We start from the raw sequence: 18,692 nt of genomic DNA on the forward strand, positions 1-18,692 counted from the left end.
TATGTATATCAAAACGTCACGTTGTACACCTTACTGCTGCTACTGCTGTTAAGTCTCTTCAGTCGTGTCCGACTCTGTGCGACCCCATAGACAGCAGCAAACCAGGCTCCCCCGTCCCTGGGATTCTCCAGGCAAGAGTACTGGAGTGGGGTGTCATTGCCTTCTCCTCTCATACAATTTTGATTTGTCAATCACACCTCAATAAAGATGGAGGAAAATTTACTACCAATAAATAGACAGATAGATGGATGGATGGCAGTTCCACAGTTCACTCAGTTCTTTTCTCCTGAGAATGGGACAACACCAGAAACCAAGCTCTTCCCTGGTGGTCCAATGGCTGGGACTCTATGCTCCCAAGCAGGGGGACTGGGTTCCGTCCTTGGTCACAGAATTAGATCTCACGTGCCACAACTAACAGTCCCCATGCCATAACTAAAGATCAAATAAGTAAAGAAAGAAACAAAGAAATACTTTTAAAAGAGAGCCAGAAACCTGCATCAAGCTCCACCTCAAAGGAACATGACCGGTCACTTACTGTGGCAAAGGTAAGCTCTTCACAGAAATGAATTGATAAAAGAAGACATTTTCCACCACAAATAAAGAGTATGGCATCATCCTCACCCTGGTTTTGCAAAAATGCTCAACCTTTACAGCTGAAATTGCCTGGAAACTCTCACTGTTGCTACTTTCAGAATCCTTTGGCCCATCTGTGATCACTGAAGGCCATCTTTCTTTGGGTTCGCAGCGGAAGGCCAATACAGCCAAAAGGCAGGTAGGCAAACACTTGCCTTCCACCTTAGGAGTCGATTGCCTTTTTCTGGCAAGCCCAAAGCCCTCTGAGCTGTCCAGCTGATCCAGTCCCCCTTCTCCTGATAACACATGAGTAACAGCACACCACAGGAGCCCACAGACTCGCAGTCCATCTCACCCCAGTGGAAAATGTCACGAAGACACATGCTTTTTCTGGAAGGCATAGTCCTTTTTGGTTTTGGCCTGGCCCAGTGATACCATCGTGTCTTGTAGGACAACATGCTCCCAAAGGACAGGGTCAGGCCCGTGTCGTTCATTTTTCTATCACCAGTACCCCGCACAGGGCCAGGCAGATAGTAGCTGTTCCATAAACATTGACCAGAAGAGCGGGTGACTTAATGAATTGATGAAGAGAGCGTTTGTGATGATCTGTGATGAGGAAAGGGTAAACCGCCCCATGCTGTGTCTCGCTGATGCCAGCCTTGTCCAAGAGAAATTCAGAGAAAGTCTACAAATGTTCGAGAGAAATTAAAGCAGCGATAGCATGGTTGCAGAACGTGTCGTGAGGTGGCCAAAATGAACTCCAGCCTTAAAGGAAAAAGAACAGAAAGACAATGGCTTGGAGTAGAAAACAGAGGGAAATGAAAGGAGAACTTAGCTGCGCCGAGTCTGTTCCCCATCACGGAAACCCGGAGGAGGCAGGGTGGGGCAGGAGGCTTACAGGCTGGGAAGGGAGGGCACAGGCCTCGAGGGTGAGGGGCAGAGCAGGAGCCCTGCTGCCCATGTGCTGGGGGTGGAAGCAGAGAGAGAAGCACCCAAAAGCAGTCTGAGGAGTTTAAAAAAAAAACGGGGGAAAATGCAAATTTTATCTGGCTCCACGACCTTTTTACTAAAAACAAACAAACAAACTTCTGTATGCATGTAAACTGTATTAAAATAGTGCCAGCAACTCAGCTGGTAAAGAATCCGCCTGCAGTGCAGGAGACCCCGGTTTGATTCCTGGGTCAGGAAGTTCCCCCTGGAGAAGGGATAGGCTACCCACTCCAGTGTTCTTGCCTGGAGAATCTCCATGGATAGAGGAGCCCAGTGGGCTACAGTCCATGGGGTCACAAAGAGTCAGACATGACTGAGTGACAAAGCACAGTGTCAGCCACAACTGAATGTTGTTTTAAAAAAAAAACAAACAGTTTTCTAGCTATCTGTAGCTCTTATTTTTAAACTCCATCTTTAACCCTACAGAATGTTCTGGGAGTATGCCTCCAATTTTATGAATTTCCTATGACCAGGCTCCCCAGGCAAACTCCCTCAACCACCAGGTTTCTCATACAGGTTCTCTCCTCTCCTCCATTCCCCACTCTTCTCTGTCCTGGGTGGAAAAACAAAACCAACAAACACCAACCTCAGCATGACCATTCCAAGCACATTCTCTCTCCTCCAAGCCTGAACCTCCTTCCCAGATCCCCACACAAAAGGCTGGCGCCATCTAGCCATCCCTCCACCTGGGGCTCAGACGCCTTGCTCTCTGCTTTCCTTCATGTGCTAAGTCGCTTCAGTCATGTCCAACTCTTTGAGATTCCACAGACTGTAGGCTCCTCTGCCCTCCCGCCAGGCTCCTCTGTCCATGGGATTTCCCAGGCAAGAAAACTGGAGTGAGTTGCCATGCCCTCCTCCAGAGGATCTTCCTGACCCGGGGATCAAACCTAAGTCCCTTCAGTTCAGTCTCTCAGTCGTGTCTGACTCTGCAACCCCATGGACTGCAGCACGTCAGGCCTCCCTGTCCATCACCTACTCTGGGAGTCTACTCAAACACACGTCCATTGAGTCAGTAATACCTCTTAGGCCTCCTGCATTGGCAGATGGGTTCTTTACCACTAGCGCCACATACCAACATCTAACTGATTGTTGATTTCACCACCAGCGTTTCTTTGTCCATCCCCTTTATCTCTTCATAGTCCCAGACTCTGTCCAGACCCTCATCATTTCCCACTTTGACCATTGCAAAGATCTCCTAATTGGCTCCCTCTCAGAAGGCAATGGCACCCCACTCCAGTACTCTTGCCTGGAGAATCCCATGGATGGAGGAGCCTGGTAGGCTGCCGTCTATGGGGTCGCACAGAGTCGGACGTGACTGAAGCGACTTAGCAGCAGCAGCAGCAGCAGCACCCTAAATGTTCATCACTTGAATCACATCACCAGTTTTCCTCGTAAGACGTGATCAAACATGGCCCTCTGAATACACGCAGGTCTGCTTTGCCCACAGAAAATAGTCCACCTCCTTGGCATAGCATTCAAGGGCCTCACAGCCAGTCTTTCCAGATTTTTGTCTGCCTCCACCCATCATGTGCTTTTTTCTCTCCCCCAGCAGATCATTTCTCACCCCATTTATCTCCTTTCCATTTTCTGTCTTTGTGCAGGGTTTCTGGAAGGACCTCTGCCCTCTAAGGTGCCTCCGGTCATGGTTGGGGCTGAGTGGCTGCTCAGAATTCTCTCTTCCCTGGCACCTGGTAAGCTCTTTGAGAACAGGGAGTTTATTACTACCACCACCACCCTCCTCCAAACAACCTCCACTTCTGGTCTCAGGGGAAAAAGTATTAAATTAGATGAATGTTATTGGTGCATTGCTGCATGCAAGACTCGTATTATGTTAGCATCTTGATGTAGGAAGACACAATAAAAATTATCTAACCAATCTCTAACCCGTTGCGTAAATCCCTTTGGCAAAGCTGTTGCAGTTATCTATTGCTAAGTATTATAACAACAAGCTATCAGCAAAATCTAGTGGCTTAAAACACAAACGTTTTATGTGCTTGAGATTCTGAAGATACTAGTTCGGGCCAGGCTTGGCTGGGTGGCCTTTCGGCTGCACATTATGTCAGTCAGGGTCGAGTACTTGGCTGAGGTCACTGACTGGAAGAACCACAAAGGCTTCACTCGCGTGTGTGGTGCCTAGGTGCTCCTTCACACAGCCTCTCTTTAGCTAGCCTGGGTGTCCTTGCAGATAGCCTGGGAACCTAGGGCAGGAAGGCTTCTTGTGAGGCAGCTTCCAAAAGTGAGCCTTGCCAGAGGGTGCAATCTGCTCTTGTCCATCCTCGGAATTTACACACAGTCATTTCTACTGCACCCTACAGACCAAGGCTAGCCACAAGGTCACACAGGCTCAGTGGTGGGGAACCAGACTCCTCCTCTCAAAGGAAGGAGAGGCCAAGTATTTGCTGCCAGGCATATTTAATCCACCACTGAAACCTTCTCAGATACTGTTTCAGCCTACACATAACCACTTCCTGTGATGGAGAGCCTGTCACAATAAAAGGGTAGTTCATTTACAGACAGCTCTGCCAGAAAATGGGGCTCCCAGGTGGCTCAGTGGTAACAAATCTGCCTGCCAAGGCAGGAGATGCCGGCGACACGGGTTCTATCCCTGGGTGGGGAAGATTCCCTGGAGAAGGAAATGGCAACCCACTCCAGTATTCTTGCCTGGAGAATTCCACGGACAGAGGAGCCTGGCGGGCTACAGGCCTGTAGCAGAGTCGGATATGATTTAGCAACTAAGCACGGACGCACTGACAGAAAATATCTCAGCTCATTAACAAGGACCGTCCAGCCGCAATGTCTGATCTGACGTTCCTTAATGAGCCTTCCGAGGCCTCAAAGATGCTACTTGCACTTCTGAGGCTCCTCAGAGCAGACATACTTACTATGTATATTAAACACATATAACACATTTATATGTGTTCACACAGAAAAAACACATACCAAAAAAAAACACACACACACACACACACACAATAACGATAACCTTTGGAAATAACACAAAAGCCTGCATTTGGGTTCCTCAGTGAACATATGGCTTTACTGATTCCTCCATAAACCCCAACACAGAGCCAGCATGCAATTTCTATCCCTCAATCACTGAGGTCCTCAAGGAGAACATCAGAGAATCTCTGCTGGGAACCAAGCCCCAAGACTCCAGCTCCGCCAAGCTACCCTCCCGGCATCTGGGACTCAGCCCACCTCTGGGGAGGAGGGAGGCTAGGGATTGGAACAGGCGATGCTCACTGCTGGAGACATGTGAAAAGTACTGCTTTTCTTCCCCAGCAGACTTAAATTGTTATTGTTTAGTTGCAAAGTCACGTTGGACTCTTTTGCGACCCTATGGACGGTGGCCCACCAGGCTCCTATGCAAAATCCAGCAATACAAACTAAGCATCTCTCCAGTGTGGATGGGATTTGAGTCACTACTATGGAATTACATGGTTAATTTCAATCAGTGTGACAATGATTCTTGTGGCTATGACAGGAAATGTCCTTCTTTGTGGGAGACGCACACTGAAGGATTAGGTTTGATCGGGAAGCTCCCAGGCCAATGACAGGCATTATTTGAAAACCTTGTTGGACCACAGTCTCACTCTTTTGTCTACATGTTGTCTGTGGCTGCTTTTGTGCCATGATGTCCTAGTGAGCAGTTGTGTCAGAGACAGCATGACCCACAGAGTCTAAAATACTGACTATCTGCTCCTGTACAGAAAATAGTTTGCCAACTCCTGGGTTAGAAAGCACTATGTCTGCAGTTTTCTCTCAAAGTGTTTGACAGCAACGAAAAAGTACAAGTATGTCTATGTGACCGTGTGTGCGCCTGTGGGTATGCATGTGTGGACGGAGAAAGAGAAGAGCAAAGAGCATGAAATCGAGGCAAAATATTAATAATCGGTAAATGTAGGTGGTAATATTAATATATGAGTACTCATGTCGTTTTTCTTTCCACTTTTCTCCAAGTTTGAATTTTTTTTTAACGAAGTGTCTTGAGAGTACATATTCCTTCACTTAAAAATGCAAAAGAATCTCCTAGAGAAAAAGGGCAACTCATGGGAAAGTTAAATAAGGAGACCAATAACAATGCAAATATATAGAAGTTGCAGTAGGTTTAAAAGTAATGAGCACAATCACAATAACAATAAAAATATTAAACATAAAATTTAAAAGAAAAGAAACATAGAGCACTTAAAGAAAACAATAAATTTTACCCAAGTCCAAAAAAAAAGAAGCCCTCATATGTCACTGAGAATGTTTGGGATTGGGTGGCCAGTGCATTTATAGGTATTTAGGAAAAAAAAAAAACTATATCAAAGATAAAAAAAGAAACTTTGGATAAAAGGAAGAACTTATCACATTCCTGAGTAAGATTTAATGATTTAATATTATAAAAAATGTTCATCTTCCACAAATACAGCAATGGTATTGATGCAATTCAATGAAAACCACCACACAGATTTTTTTGGATATTAGGGGAGAAGAGGATACTGAGAATATAATTCAAAAGTAGCTCTAATGGGGAAAAAATGGATGAGATTAGCCAAGGACATTTTAGAAATGAAGAATAATGATACACTCTAACTTTAATAGATGGTAAAATTTATGTTAAAGTTACATACAATTAAACAATTACATCTGGCTCAGGAATAATCAGTCAAAGAAGAAAAATCCACAAAAGGATCCAAAAGTAAGTAAGAAGTAAGAATCAAGGCAGGAAATCCAATGAGAGGAGACAGGATGATTTACATAGTGAATGATGTTAGCATAATGGGCTAGCCATTTGGAATAAAATAAAGTGAGAGCCATATATCATACCACACAGCAAAGTGAAGGAAAATTGAGTACAAAGAAATGAGATCTGGAAAGACATACAAAGCAATGTAGATTAGTATTTTTATAAGCTTGTGATGATGGTCTTTCTATGCATAAAACAACTAATAGAGAACAAGATTCATATAATTGGCTAATAAAAATTTTAACCTTCTGTACATCATGAACCACTATAACCAAAATTAAGAAAACCGCAACAACAACACTGAGAAAAAAATATTTACAAGAGAAATGATATTAAATGGCCAATGTCCCCTTTAGCTAATCATTATAGGGGGAACGTTTTTAAAAATTCAAAAATGGGCAAATGCCATTAATATACAATTCACAAAAATATACAACTGCTGAGATTCAGCATGATTCTTGTTTTTTTTTTCCCTTTTTATTTAGAGTATTTTCTGAGTTTTCTACCCCCTGAGAAATATATTATTCCTACATAGCCAAAAAAAAAAAAAAAATCTCAAAATAGGAACCAGAAGAAAAAATATTAACCTAAGCTTTTTTTCAGGAAACTTAAGCTTCTTGCTACAGGACTGTAAAGCTCCTTTACCAGCTCCAAACTCTGAGTCTCAGAATGAACAGATATGCAAACTTACAAACAATGTCCTGTGCTGGGCAGAAAAATTTACATTTTTCATCTCCTTGAATCCTCCAAAAATCTCAAGGAGATTGTTGTTATTACGAATATTACAAACAAGAAGCTCAGAGAAGTTCAGCAAGCTTCCCAAGGTCACACAACAGTGAGCAATAGAGTTGGAACTGGATCCCAGGCTGGTCTGACCACAGACTCAGCTCTCTTCAGGCCCCACTTCAGGACCCTTGGTTTGGGATGCAGAGGGCTGAGTTCTGATCCTGGCTCTGTCCCCAAACCAATCACCACTACACACAGTCTCTTCCCTATCTGGCCCTCAATTTCCTCATCTGTACAAGGAGAAGTGAATTAGCCAAGATGGTATATCAAGTTCCTTCCTACTCAGACACGTCTGATTTCTATTCTCATAAAGCACTATGAGAGTGCTCTAAAGCATAGAGTGGTTGGCCAAGGACTGGTCCAACCAGAGATCAGCCTGGGGGTTGCAACAGGTGGCCTCACACCGACACCCAGGCACTGGCCCACCTTGAATTCCTCATGGATGCGCTCCTCCAGGACTTTGGCAGCCTTTCGGTCCTCCATCTCCACCTTCCACTTCTCTGCCAGGATCCGGGCTTTCTCATTGGCCAGAGCATCCCGGAACTTTTTGGTGATCTCTGCCTCCTTCTGTTTCCTTTCAAGAGAACAGCAGATATCAGGAGGCATGGGAAAAGAAGGGACCACATGCCGACAGAATTTCAAATAAAAGCCATGCCCAGTCATTCTTGGTCTATCAGAATGGCAAGTGTCTGAGGTTCACAAATGTTGGCAAAGGTGGGGAAAAAACCGTTCCTCTCCTGTACAGGAATGTAAATCAGCAGAACTGCTTTGGAAGCCAGGAAAAAAAAAAAAAAAAAAAACTCAGGAATCCCATTTCTTGCTTGAGTTTACAAAGGTGTAGGGAGATGCACATCAGAGGATTTTTATAACATTAAAAAAAAGGGCAAACAGCACAAATGTCCCTCAACAGGATCAATAAGTTGAGTTCCTCATGTAATGGGATACTATACAGGTACCTTGAATAATGCTGTGGATCTACAGTAATCAATTTATCAAGGTGTGAATACAGCACTTTACAGAGCAGGTATTGCCCTAATCCTCATCATGCTTATCCTAGGTGATGGGTATTGAGTTGTTCTTTAATTAATTCTTTATAGTTTTCAATATTGGTCATATGTCACAATTTTTTTAATTAATTAATTTTTTATTGAAGGATAATTGCTTTACAGAATTTTGCTGTTTTCTGTCAAACCTCAACATGAATATATGTCACAATTTTATTATTTAGAACATTGTCATTGGACTTCCCTGGTGGTCCAGTGGTTGGGAATCTGCCTGTCAATGCAGGGTACCGGGGTTCAATCCCTGATCCAGACAGATCCCACATGCGAGGGGCAGCTAAGCCCGTGCGCCACAACTACTGAGCCTGGGCTCTGCTGCTGCTGCTGCTAAGTCACTTCAGTCGTGTCCAACTCTGTGCGACCCCAAAGACCCTTGCCTTCTCTGGAGACTGGGCTCTAGAGCCTGCATTCTGCAACAAAAGAAGCCACCACAATGAGAAGTCCTCTCGCTGCAAGTAGAGAAAGCTTGCATACAGGACGGAAGACCCAGTGTAGTCAAAAACAACAACAACAAAAACACCGTGATTAAAACTTGTGGGAAAAATGTTGGCACCGACCTCATACAAACTTCCAAGTTTAGCAACAAATACGTTGTAAGTTGTTTATGAAAGAAGTCTGACCCTCCCAGTATCAGCAGAGGCTTCAGTGTCCATCTTGTGTGAAAAACAGAGGTAACACAAAGAGGAGCAAGCAGACTTTAAGAGTGATATTCAAATTGCCCTGCTGTCCTAGGGACAACTCAGTGAGGGAAGAGGCGAAAGAATATCAAATGTATTATCTCAATAAATCCAACTATATTAAAAAGGTGTTGTGGTCCCCAAACCATAGGTGTAGAAAACTGAGGCCTCGAATCACCTCCCCACTAATGAGTGGAACTGGGACTTGGACCACAAGCTCTACCTGATGTAAGACTAGTTCTTCGGCCACCTAATCTTAGCACAGCTCCAAACAGCCTGCCAGCTGCCTGGCACTGGCTTCTCCTTCCCACCCATAATCTATTATCCTTAATTTGAGCCCACCCCAAGCCTCCGTGTTCAGGCACCAGCACCCTCTCCCCACCACAACACCCGCTGGCACCTCTTACCAGAGTTCCTCGGCTTCCCGCTGTGCCTGCAGCCTCGCTCTCTCTGCAATCAGCTCCTCAGAGATCTCTTCATAGGGCTTGTCACCAGGACCTTCTCCCATGATCCAGACCCAGACCTCGCCATCTGCCCCCAGCAGCCACTGGATGTGCTTGTCACTTGCTGCCTCACAACAGGAGGAAGAAGGAGAAGGAAGGGAAAAAAAGGTCAGAGTTGTAATGAGTGAGGAATGACCTGGGTTGACCAGGGGTGCACAACCATCACATCACCATACAAAACCTTGTCATCTGCAAAGAGGATGCCAGACAGAGATTGACCTGTTCCACAGCCATCTCCCCCTCCCATTCCCTCTAGGGAGCAATATGGCAGCCACGTCAGCCTGCTGGAGCAGGTGTTCAGGGCTGGAACTGGTGTCCAAGCCCAGAGACCTGAGATCTTCAGCAGAGCGGACATCAGGTGACTCACTGAAGGAAGACTTGTGTCACTTCCAAGCCAAAGCTTCCCTGGTGGCTCAGACGGTAAGGAAGCTGCTTGCAATGCAGGAGACCTGACTTTGATCCCTGGATGGGAAAGATCCCCTGGAGAAGGGAATGGCTACCCACTCCAGTATTCTTACCTGGAGAATTCCATGGACAAAGGAGCCTGGTAGGCTACAGTTCATGGAGTTGCAAAGAGTTGGACAATACTGAGCAACTAACACTTTCATACAAGCCAAGGCACTTTGGAGTCAAGCATCTTCTGAGTCTTCTCTCTCTCTCATTTCTCATCTCTGTCTATCATCTCCCCTGTCTGTTGACTGGAAGCAAAGAATTGGAGATGGTGGTGTTGCAAGAGGAAGCAGCCGGCCCCTGCATCTCCCTGACCCACATCAGCCCATAACCTGAGCAAGAAATAAATTTGTGTTGGATTAAGTCACTGAGATTTTTCAGTCTGCCTGTTCTAATAGATTCCACTGATAACCATGACTAAAATGGAGATCTGACCCCGAAGTGGGGTACAGGCTGCAACAAGAATATCAACTGACTGTCAATGCTTTAGTAGTGGTGTTTAGCAGGCTGGTTGGCTGAAGATTCATGTGATGCAGGAACGAAGCATCTGGTAAAGCTGTCAGACACTGTAACTTAAAACAAAGACCCTCTTGCCTTCTGAACTTGTCTCTCTTAAGAAAAGAGGTTGGAAAACACAGCACTAGGAGTATGCATTAGTTTCTAGGTGCTGTGTTTGGCAAGATGTTAAGGGAAAGAAATGAGTTCAAGAAAGAATTGAGGAGACGTCCCTGGCAATCCAGTGGTTGGGACTCTACTGCAGGGAGTACGGATTCAGTCCCTGGTCAGGGAACTAAGATCCCACATGCTGGGTGGTGCAGCCAAAATTTTTTTTAATTTTTTTAAGTGTTTAAGAAACAGAAAGAATTGAGCCCAAAGTCATGCTCCCAGCCTTCAGCTGAGCATGGCAGGCTGGTTCCTGGGAGACATGAGACTCCTGTGAAGGGCAACTCCTCAGAGGCCATAACAAACCTTCCCTGGACAGCCTGGAACGCCTCCACCCAACCTTCCCTCCCCTCTCTTTCACTCAAGGTCATGCCTGCACTGACTACAGCGCGATGGCTCTCCCAGCCTCCTCCAGCTCCCGGCCCTTTTTCTCTCACAGGTGTTTCCTGAATAAACTCTTGTGTGATTGTCTCCCAACCTTGTCTGTGCTCCTGAGAGGAACCAGGCTAAAACAAGACACGAAGGGTGCAGTCTTTCACACTTATTTTTCAAAGAGCCTAAATGCAGATGACCTTCAGTTGAAAAGTAGAGGCGTGGGATAAAGACACAAAGGAAAACGCAATTTTTGAAATACGTCCAGAGAAGAATCTTAGCTGTTGCTCCTGGCACATGGAAGCAAAGAGATAAGAAGCCTACTAAGTCTCTGAGTCTGGACTTAATGACTTAAACAACCCTTGGGCACCCAACCTCGATGACCAGGAGGCAGGTTTCAAAGTCTATATCTATATGGTCCAAGGAGGATGAGATCCTCTGTATTCACTTCGGATGCAGCCTAGGGGAATAATGAACAAGGAGGAGCCTCCAGAGTACGGTCAGTGTCCATTCAAGGTCATCCCTTCACTGCCAGCGCAGGGGGTCCTCACAGAGTCTGACCTGGAGGACCTCATGATGCTATAGACTAGTGACTAAGTAGGGCTAATACTCCCGCCTTTTCCACAGTGGACATTCTGACCCTGCTCCCCACACTGTGTATCATGTCTCAAGGGTGTGAGGATGACATGTCTTTTGAGCCACATCAGGACCTTAGAGGGCCTAATGCTGTACACATGTAGACTGTGGACTTTGGGCTGATGCAGTGACCAGGTGAGACTTGCAGGCACCCCCATTAAGGAGGCAGTGAGTGTATCTATGCAGAGAAAAACAAATGCATGGATGACTGGAATGACAGTTTGTGACAGTGACTGCACTATGCCCAGCACGCCACCTCCTCTCCCTGAGCCCAGCAGGTGACTTTTCTCAGGTCCCCTTCAATTCCGTGGGGCCACGTGACTGAATTCTAGTCTATGAAACATCAGGGGAAGTAACCTGTGCCACTTTCGGGCTAAGGCTGTTTGCAGTCAGCGTGCCTTTTTCCACATTCTCTTTCCCACCCACCCAGCAGGAAATTGACGACTCCAAGATGGTGGAGAGAAAACAGGCCTGATCCATGAGTCAGTGTTCGAAGGCGAGCCATGCCACAGCTACCCAATCCACGTCAAGCTGTGACACAATCAGAACTAGACCTCCATTATAACTTAATGAAATTTCAGCATGTATCTATTGCAGACGGCAGCATTAACTCCCCTGGCTGATATATAAAGGCATCGCTATCTTTTTACTATGTTAAAAGCAATGCAGTACTAGAGGAATGTAAGTTTAATTATGACTGATAGAAGCAAGGAAGCAGCTACTACAGAATTGCAGACCTTCCAAATTAGCTGTGGGCAAAGGTACATGATAACAGGTTTGTCAATCCTGGAAAAATACTTAAAAGGAAAAGAGAAAACAACAGAAAATGAGTAGCTATCATAGCAAATGCTATCAGTTACCTCCTCACCATCCATCCCAGCCACCTTCCTCCCTTGCTAAAAACCCCAATTTGGGAAGTAACAGAGATCCCTGCATTTCAGGAAAGGCAAGTTTCTACTCCAGTCTCAAAGGACAAATGAAACTGGTCTAAACCCATCATGTAATATTGTTCTCATTGGCAAGTAGTCGACCTAGAAGTGACCAGTCATCCCCACTTTTGACCAAGAAGATGTGGGCAGATGTCCCAGCGAAAGGCTTTCTTGTTCTAAACAAAAGGTGAAGACTTCTTAGGAGAAATGTGTTCACTCTTTGCTCATTTACCTCCCCTCCTTCTTCCTGTCTGGAATGAAGAAGTGATGTCAGGAGCTGCTGGAGGACTTTTTCAGCCATGAGGAAGAAAGCCACATGCCAGAGATGAGTAAGCAGAAATGTGAGAGGAGATGAGGCCTTGCCGATCTGACTGAGAAGCTAAACTAATCGAGCCACTGCAGTACACCTCCAGACTTCTTATCATTTAGGGAAAATGAGGAACTCCAAGAAATAAAGTTCTTTAATTATTAAATGAAATGTGGTAATACAAATATGAAAGATTTCTTTAATCAGACAACTATTAATGGTGCATTCTGTCACTTACAGCCGAGCACATTCCTAACTGATACAGAGAACAATGAAATATAACACAGAAGCCCTAAACCCTAAGTATACTCTTTAACATAAAAAGGGGAACAGAATTAATTTCTCCATTAAAAATCTGAGACTGTCAGATGTAAATAAAAAGTAAAATCCAGACACTGCTTTCGGAAAGGCCAAGTATTCTCCTTACTGGCTGCAAGTAATAATGAATCCGTGCTTCTCTGAAGCAAAAAAAAAAAGTAAAATCCAATTCTGTACTGTTTAAATATAACACACACGTAAAAAAGAAAAAGGTTAAAAATAGTCAGCAATAGGCCGTGCAAAGGCAAGCAAAAAGAAAGCAGAAGTACCAATGTCAGACAAAGCAAATTCAAGGACAAACATGTCAGACAAGGCAAAGAATATTATGTGATAATAAAAGATGCTGTAAATAAAAGAAGCTGTAACAGTCATAAAACTTTATACAACAGACAACATAGCAGACAACTACATAAAACAAAAACTCCTAACAACTCAAAGAGAATTTGAAAATGTATATATATCCATAGTGGAGAGTTCTACAATATTTATTTCAGAAGCTGGCAAGCCAAATAGATTTTAAAAATTGATAATATAAAGTTTTTGAATAATATAGTCAATAAATTTTACTTAACAACGATAGAACTTTACCCCTTAAAGTTTAAGAATATACTTTTATTCTTCTGATCTTGCAATTTGTGAGAAAAATGTTATAGGCCATATTCTCTAATAATGACACAAAATTTAGAAATCAATGAGGGGAAATAGGCATCAAGAAAATACTCCTAGAGAATTCATGGATTTTAGGGCAAATCAAAACTGAAATTATACATTATCAAGGGGAAAAGTTGTAGCAAAAAAAAAAAATATATGAGTACAAGTAACAGTAAGCTCAAAAGAAAAATTATAGGTTTAAAGCCTTTTCTTTTTGCTGTCCCAGTGAAGATAAAACTTCCTTCTCCACACATTCCCTCACTGTCCAATAGTGAGGACTCTGCCCTTTCACTGCCGAGGGCCCAGATTTAATCCCTGGTCTGGGAACTCAGATCTTTCAAACCACGTGGTGCAGCCAAAATAATAAAAGTTAAAATTAAAAAAAAAAGTTTAAGAAAACATCTCTCTTGTCCAAACACATAACAATATAGAACCAAAATAACAAGAACAAATGTATAGGAATACAAGAGATACTTCCATGGACTCAATACTAAACAGACGTGAAGCAGTCTGCAGGGTGGAAGCCTCAGCTCCCACGTGGGTCCTGAAGGAAATGGTGGTCACCAGGACTGTGACTCCTACAGGGTAGACGGGAGTCAAAGTTCTCCAGGTGAGACAGGGGCCGGAGGAGGATTCAAGTCACGTGCTGGTGATGCGCTCGGCAAGCTCACGGGGCAGCGAGGAGGTTACAATGGCTGCAAGCAGAGGGAGCAAGAAGGGAAATCGCAAATGCAGTTGGAGAAGCATCAGCTTCAGTTCATTCAGCGACCCTCGCGGGTAAGGACTGTGGATTTTGTTCTAAGTGGGATGGGAAGTCATGACAAGTGGAAAGTGGGGAAGGCGACATAATCTCATGGATAGTTCAAAATGCTCGCTCTCCCCGTTATGTGGGAAGCAGGGAACAAGCACACCCGGTAGGACAGTGAGCGTCTGAAATAGTCCAGGGGCTAGATAATCGTTTCTTGGACTAAGATGATCCTGGTGGAAGCAGTATAAAGTGATTAAGATTTAAGATATATTCTGGAGGAAAGAGCAATATTTGCTTAAATTTGGGATATGAGTTGTGAAAGAGAGAGAACGAGAAACCTCCAATGTTTCCACTTAAGTAACGGAATGAAAGGTGGTGTTACTGAAAGGAATAACATGAAAGAAATAGCTTGGATAAATCAACACTTCTGTTTGGGCCAAGTTAAGTTTGAGATGTCTGTTAGACATCCTACAGGCAATCGAATAAGAGTTCAGAGGAGAGACTAGAACTAAAATATAATTTTTTATAGGCATCACTGGATAGATATTTAAAGCCGTAAGACTGGATGAGAGCAGATAAAGGGTGGGTATAGGAAGGAACTAGAAGAGGTGGAAGGACAGAAGTCCAGCACATTCCAACATATAGACAGGAGAAGGACCCCCAAGGAGATGAGGACAAAGAAGCCTGTGAGGCAGGAGGACAACAAAAAGAGCCCAGTATCACAGAAACCAAGGGGAGAAAGCATTTCGGGGATTAAAGACAGGTCAACTGTGTCAAAGGCTACTGATGGGTCAACAGGATGAAGGCCAAATTGACCGCTGGATTCAACAGCATGGAGGTCACCAACGACCTTGACAAAGGTGATTTCATGAGTCTGTGAAAGGGAACACTTAGAAACCTTTGGAGGAAAATATAAAAGCATATCATTATTACTTTGGGGAAGGAAAGAATTTCTTCTATGAGACATAAAAAGAATATAAGAGACAACGTTGATGTATTTGAATACAGATTAAAGCTTAAAAATTTTCTCACACAAAAAAATACCACAAAGACAATTAAAAATCAGCAACCAACTGAGAGAAGATACTTGAGTATGCACAACTGTCAAATAACTGCACCAATTAATAAAAGCAATAGTAACAGTTAACATATACTGAAGGCTTATCTGCTATTCATGGTTCAACATATTTTACATGTATTGACTTATTAATGTCTAGAACAATCTTTCTTTACTAGAGTCCTGTGAGAGAAATAAGCCCTAGAAAACATAATTTGAATGGTGACTTTTTTCTCAGTTCTCTAAGAATGGTATATAGATTGTACTAGTCTAGACACATTGTAGAAAAGTCAACTCATTACATACTATGTATCATTTCAAGCAACTATTGTCAAATAACTTGCTCTCAAGACCCCTTTATATTCTTTAAAAATATTGAGCATCTCAAAGAATTTTTGTTTATGTGGATTATACCTATCAATATTTACCATATTCAAAATTAAAACAGAAAATTGTAATATATATTTATTGAAAATAATAACATATCAGGACTCCCTTAGTGTCCAGTGGTTAAAACTCTGTGCTTCCACTGCAGGGAGCAGGGATTCAATCCCTGGTCAGGAACTAAGATCCCACATGCTGCAGGGCATGATCAAAAAAAGATAAAATAATAGCAATCCATTACATAACAACATATACAGCACTTTTATAAAAAATAGCTATATATTCTAAAATAACAAATATTTAATTGGGAGAGTGGCTTCATTTTCCATTTTTGCAAATCCTTTGAATGTCCAGCTTAATAGAAAGCAGCTGGACTCTGCTGTAACACATAATTTTAGTTGAAGCATATGAAAAAAAAATTGACTTCACACAGATATATAATAGGAAAGAGAAGAAAAGAGAAAAATCCATGCCTTTTCAGATATTATAGATAATCTTTTATTATACCACACCAAAACTAAAGTGGTAGTTTCTTAAATGTTTGTTGTGATGTGAAACCTGAAACAATATCAGTGAATTTATTGTACTTTGTCCTATTAAAATTCATAGGTCATGTTAATCTCCTAGTTTTGGTCAATGTATCATGGTGACATAAGATGTAACCATTAGTGGAAGCTAGATGCAGCGTATAAGGGAAATTCTCTGAACAACTTTGCAACTCTTCTGTAAGTCTAAGGTTACCTCAAAATTAAAAATTAAAATTTCTAAGTAAAATAAAATTAAAATCCATTGGTTTATGTTGAACTTTGAAAGGATCTTTCACTCATGCGTGATTTAGCAACTTTTCTCAATGTTCCTTTGGAAAATACTGGTCCATGGAGTCGAGCAGATCTTCCAAATGTGGACCCATTTTATTTTACAATATCATAAAATCATGTCTGTTAACATCACTTCAAACCTCAAAGAAAAGCCTCTACGTATTGGAAATCCAATAAGCTCATTGTGGCTGATATAAGTTTTCCAAAAATTCTAATTTTTGCTTGAAAGCTGGAATTTTATCACTGCCTTAAATTTTATCAGTTGTTTTCTTTGACGTGACAGAGTCATCTTATTAATTTTCAAATATCCAAGTTTGAAAAAAGACATCCTTTGTCAGTCTTCTTTCAAATAAAAATGGCATTCCATGACAAAGGAGGCTAGTTCAGCATATAACTCAAAAAATCACATCCTGCTTTTCCTCAGGACAGCCATCATACTTCAGTATGCAGCAGAAATGGTTTATGTAGCCTTCCAGTTCGTCACACAATAAAATAATAAGGTTTACTGTTTCATCAAGGAGTGAAACCACCATCAATTTTACTGTGAGTGTATGATGATGAAAAAATACAACCATTTCACTCCTCCAAGACTGGAAAGAATAAAAATGTCTGATGGAAAAGTCTGCTTGTTGGAAAGGATATGGAACAACAATAATTCTTATAAATTGCTGATGGTAGAAGGTACTGATACAATCATTTTGATGATATTCGGCAAATATTTAGTAACGTTAAAAATGCTACACATTATTACAAAGCACTTCCAAGTACACATGCGCCCAGAAAAACCTGAAATAGAAGGTTCATGGAAACACTGTCCAAAATATTAAAAATCAGAAACAACATAAATGACCAGTAAAGGGAAACAGATAAATACATTTTGGTATGTTTTTATAATGCAGTACTCCATAGCAAGAAAAATAAATAGGTTTGAACAACACAGACATATCTCTTTAAAAAATGCAGAACCAATAAATTAAATTCAGACTGCATATAGTATAATGTCATTCATATAATGATTAAGCAACATACTGCTTACAAAATATATATTAAAGTACAGAAAAGATATAAGGATGGTACATTTTGTATTTATAATAGGCTTGCATATCGGGAGAGTGATGAGGAGTGAAATTTTATAAAGATATTAAAGTGTACTTCACACTTTAATAAAAACAAAGAAGGTAGGACTTCCCTAGTGGTCCTGTAGCTAAGACTCTGCACTCCCAGTGTAGAAGGTCGGGTTTGACTCCTGTTCAGGGAACTAAATTTATGTCACATGCTGCAACTAAGACCCGGCACAGCCAAATAAAGAATTTGTTTTTAAACAAAGAAGGCACCATGTTAACCATTAGTAATATGGGTCCATAAGTACATATTACACTATTTATTATTTTTATCTATATGTTTAAATATTTTACAGTGAGAAATTTTTAAGGCTTTCTTTAAAAAAAAAAAAAGATGAGACATGAATAAACTAAGTTCTCAATCTAAGACATTAATAAAAGAAAATTAAAAGAGAAAATAATTACCAAAAAAAACTAATATTAGTGAATATACAACATATATATTATAAATACAACCAAACATTTGTTCTTTGAAAAAATTTAATATGATAGGAAATCACCCAGCATGCTTAAATTAAGTTAAAACATATATATAAACATATATATGTTTATATATATTATGTGTGTATATATAATATATATATATGGAATTAGGAATAAAAAAGAGAGTGTAAAACATGAACTGATTAAAAGAGAGTATCAGGGACTTCCCTGGTGGTACAGTGAACGAGAATTCGCCTGCCAACGTGGGGGACATGGGTTTGATCCCTGACCCAGAAGATTTCACATGCCATGGAGCAATTAAGCCCCTGTACCACAGTGACTGAAGCCTGCACACCCTGGAGCCTGTGCTCTGCAAAAAAAGAAACCACCACATCGAGAGCCTGCCAACCACAACAAAGAGGAGCCCTCACTCTCTGCAACTAGAGAAAGCTGGCAGCAGCAACAAAGACCCAGCACAGACAAAACCAAATAA

The 18,692-nt window shown here is 42.1% G+C and overlaps 1 protein-coding gene across 1 annotated transcript in view; it reads right to left on the reverse strand.

Moving 5' to 3' along the window:
* SH2D4B (SH2 domain containing 4B) overlaps positions 1 to 18,692 on the reverse strand; it is an 82,107-nt gene that overhangs the window by 51,696 nt on the left and 11,719 nt on the right. Inside the window, exons 2-3 of the mRNA XM_010834134.1 lie at positions 9,227 to 9,390; positions 7,508 to 7,655 (exon numbers count right to left, since the gene is read on the reverse strand). Of these exons, the coding sequence (XP_010832436.1) occupies positions 7,508 to 7,655; positions 9,227 to 9,390 (312 nt within the window). The remainder of the gene's footprint in view (positions 1 to 7,507; positions 7,656 to 9,226; positions 9,391 to 18,692) is intronic.

Source organism: Bison bison, unplaced genomic scaffold (genome assembly GCF_000754665.1).
Source record: "Bison bison bison isolate TAMUID 2011002044 unplaced genomic scaffold, Bison_UMD1.0 scf7180017864029, whole genome shotgun sequence".
Lineage (NCBI taxonomy): Eukaryota > Metazoa > Chordata > Mammalia > Artiodactyla > Bovidae > Bison > Bison bison.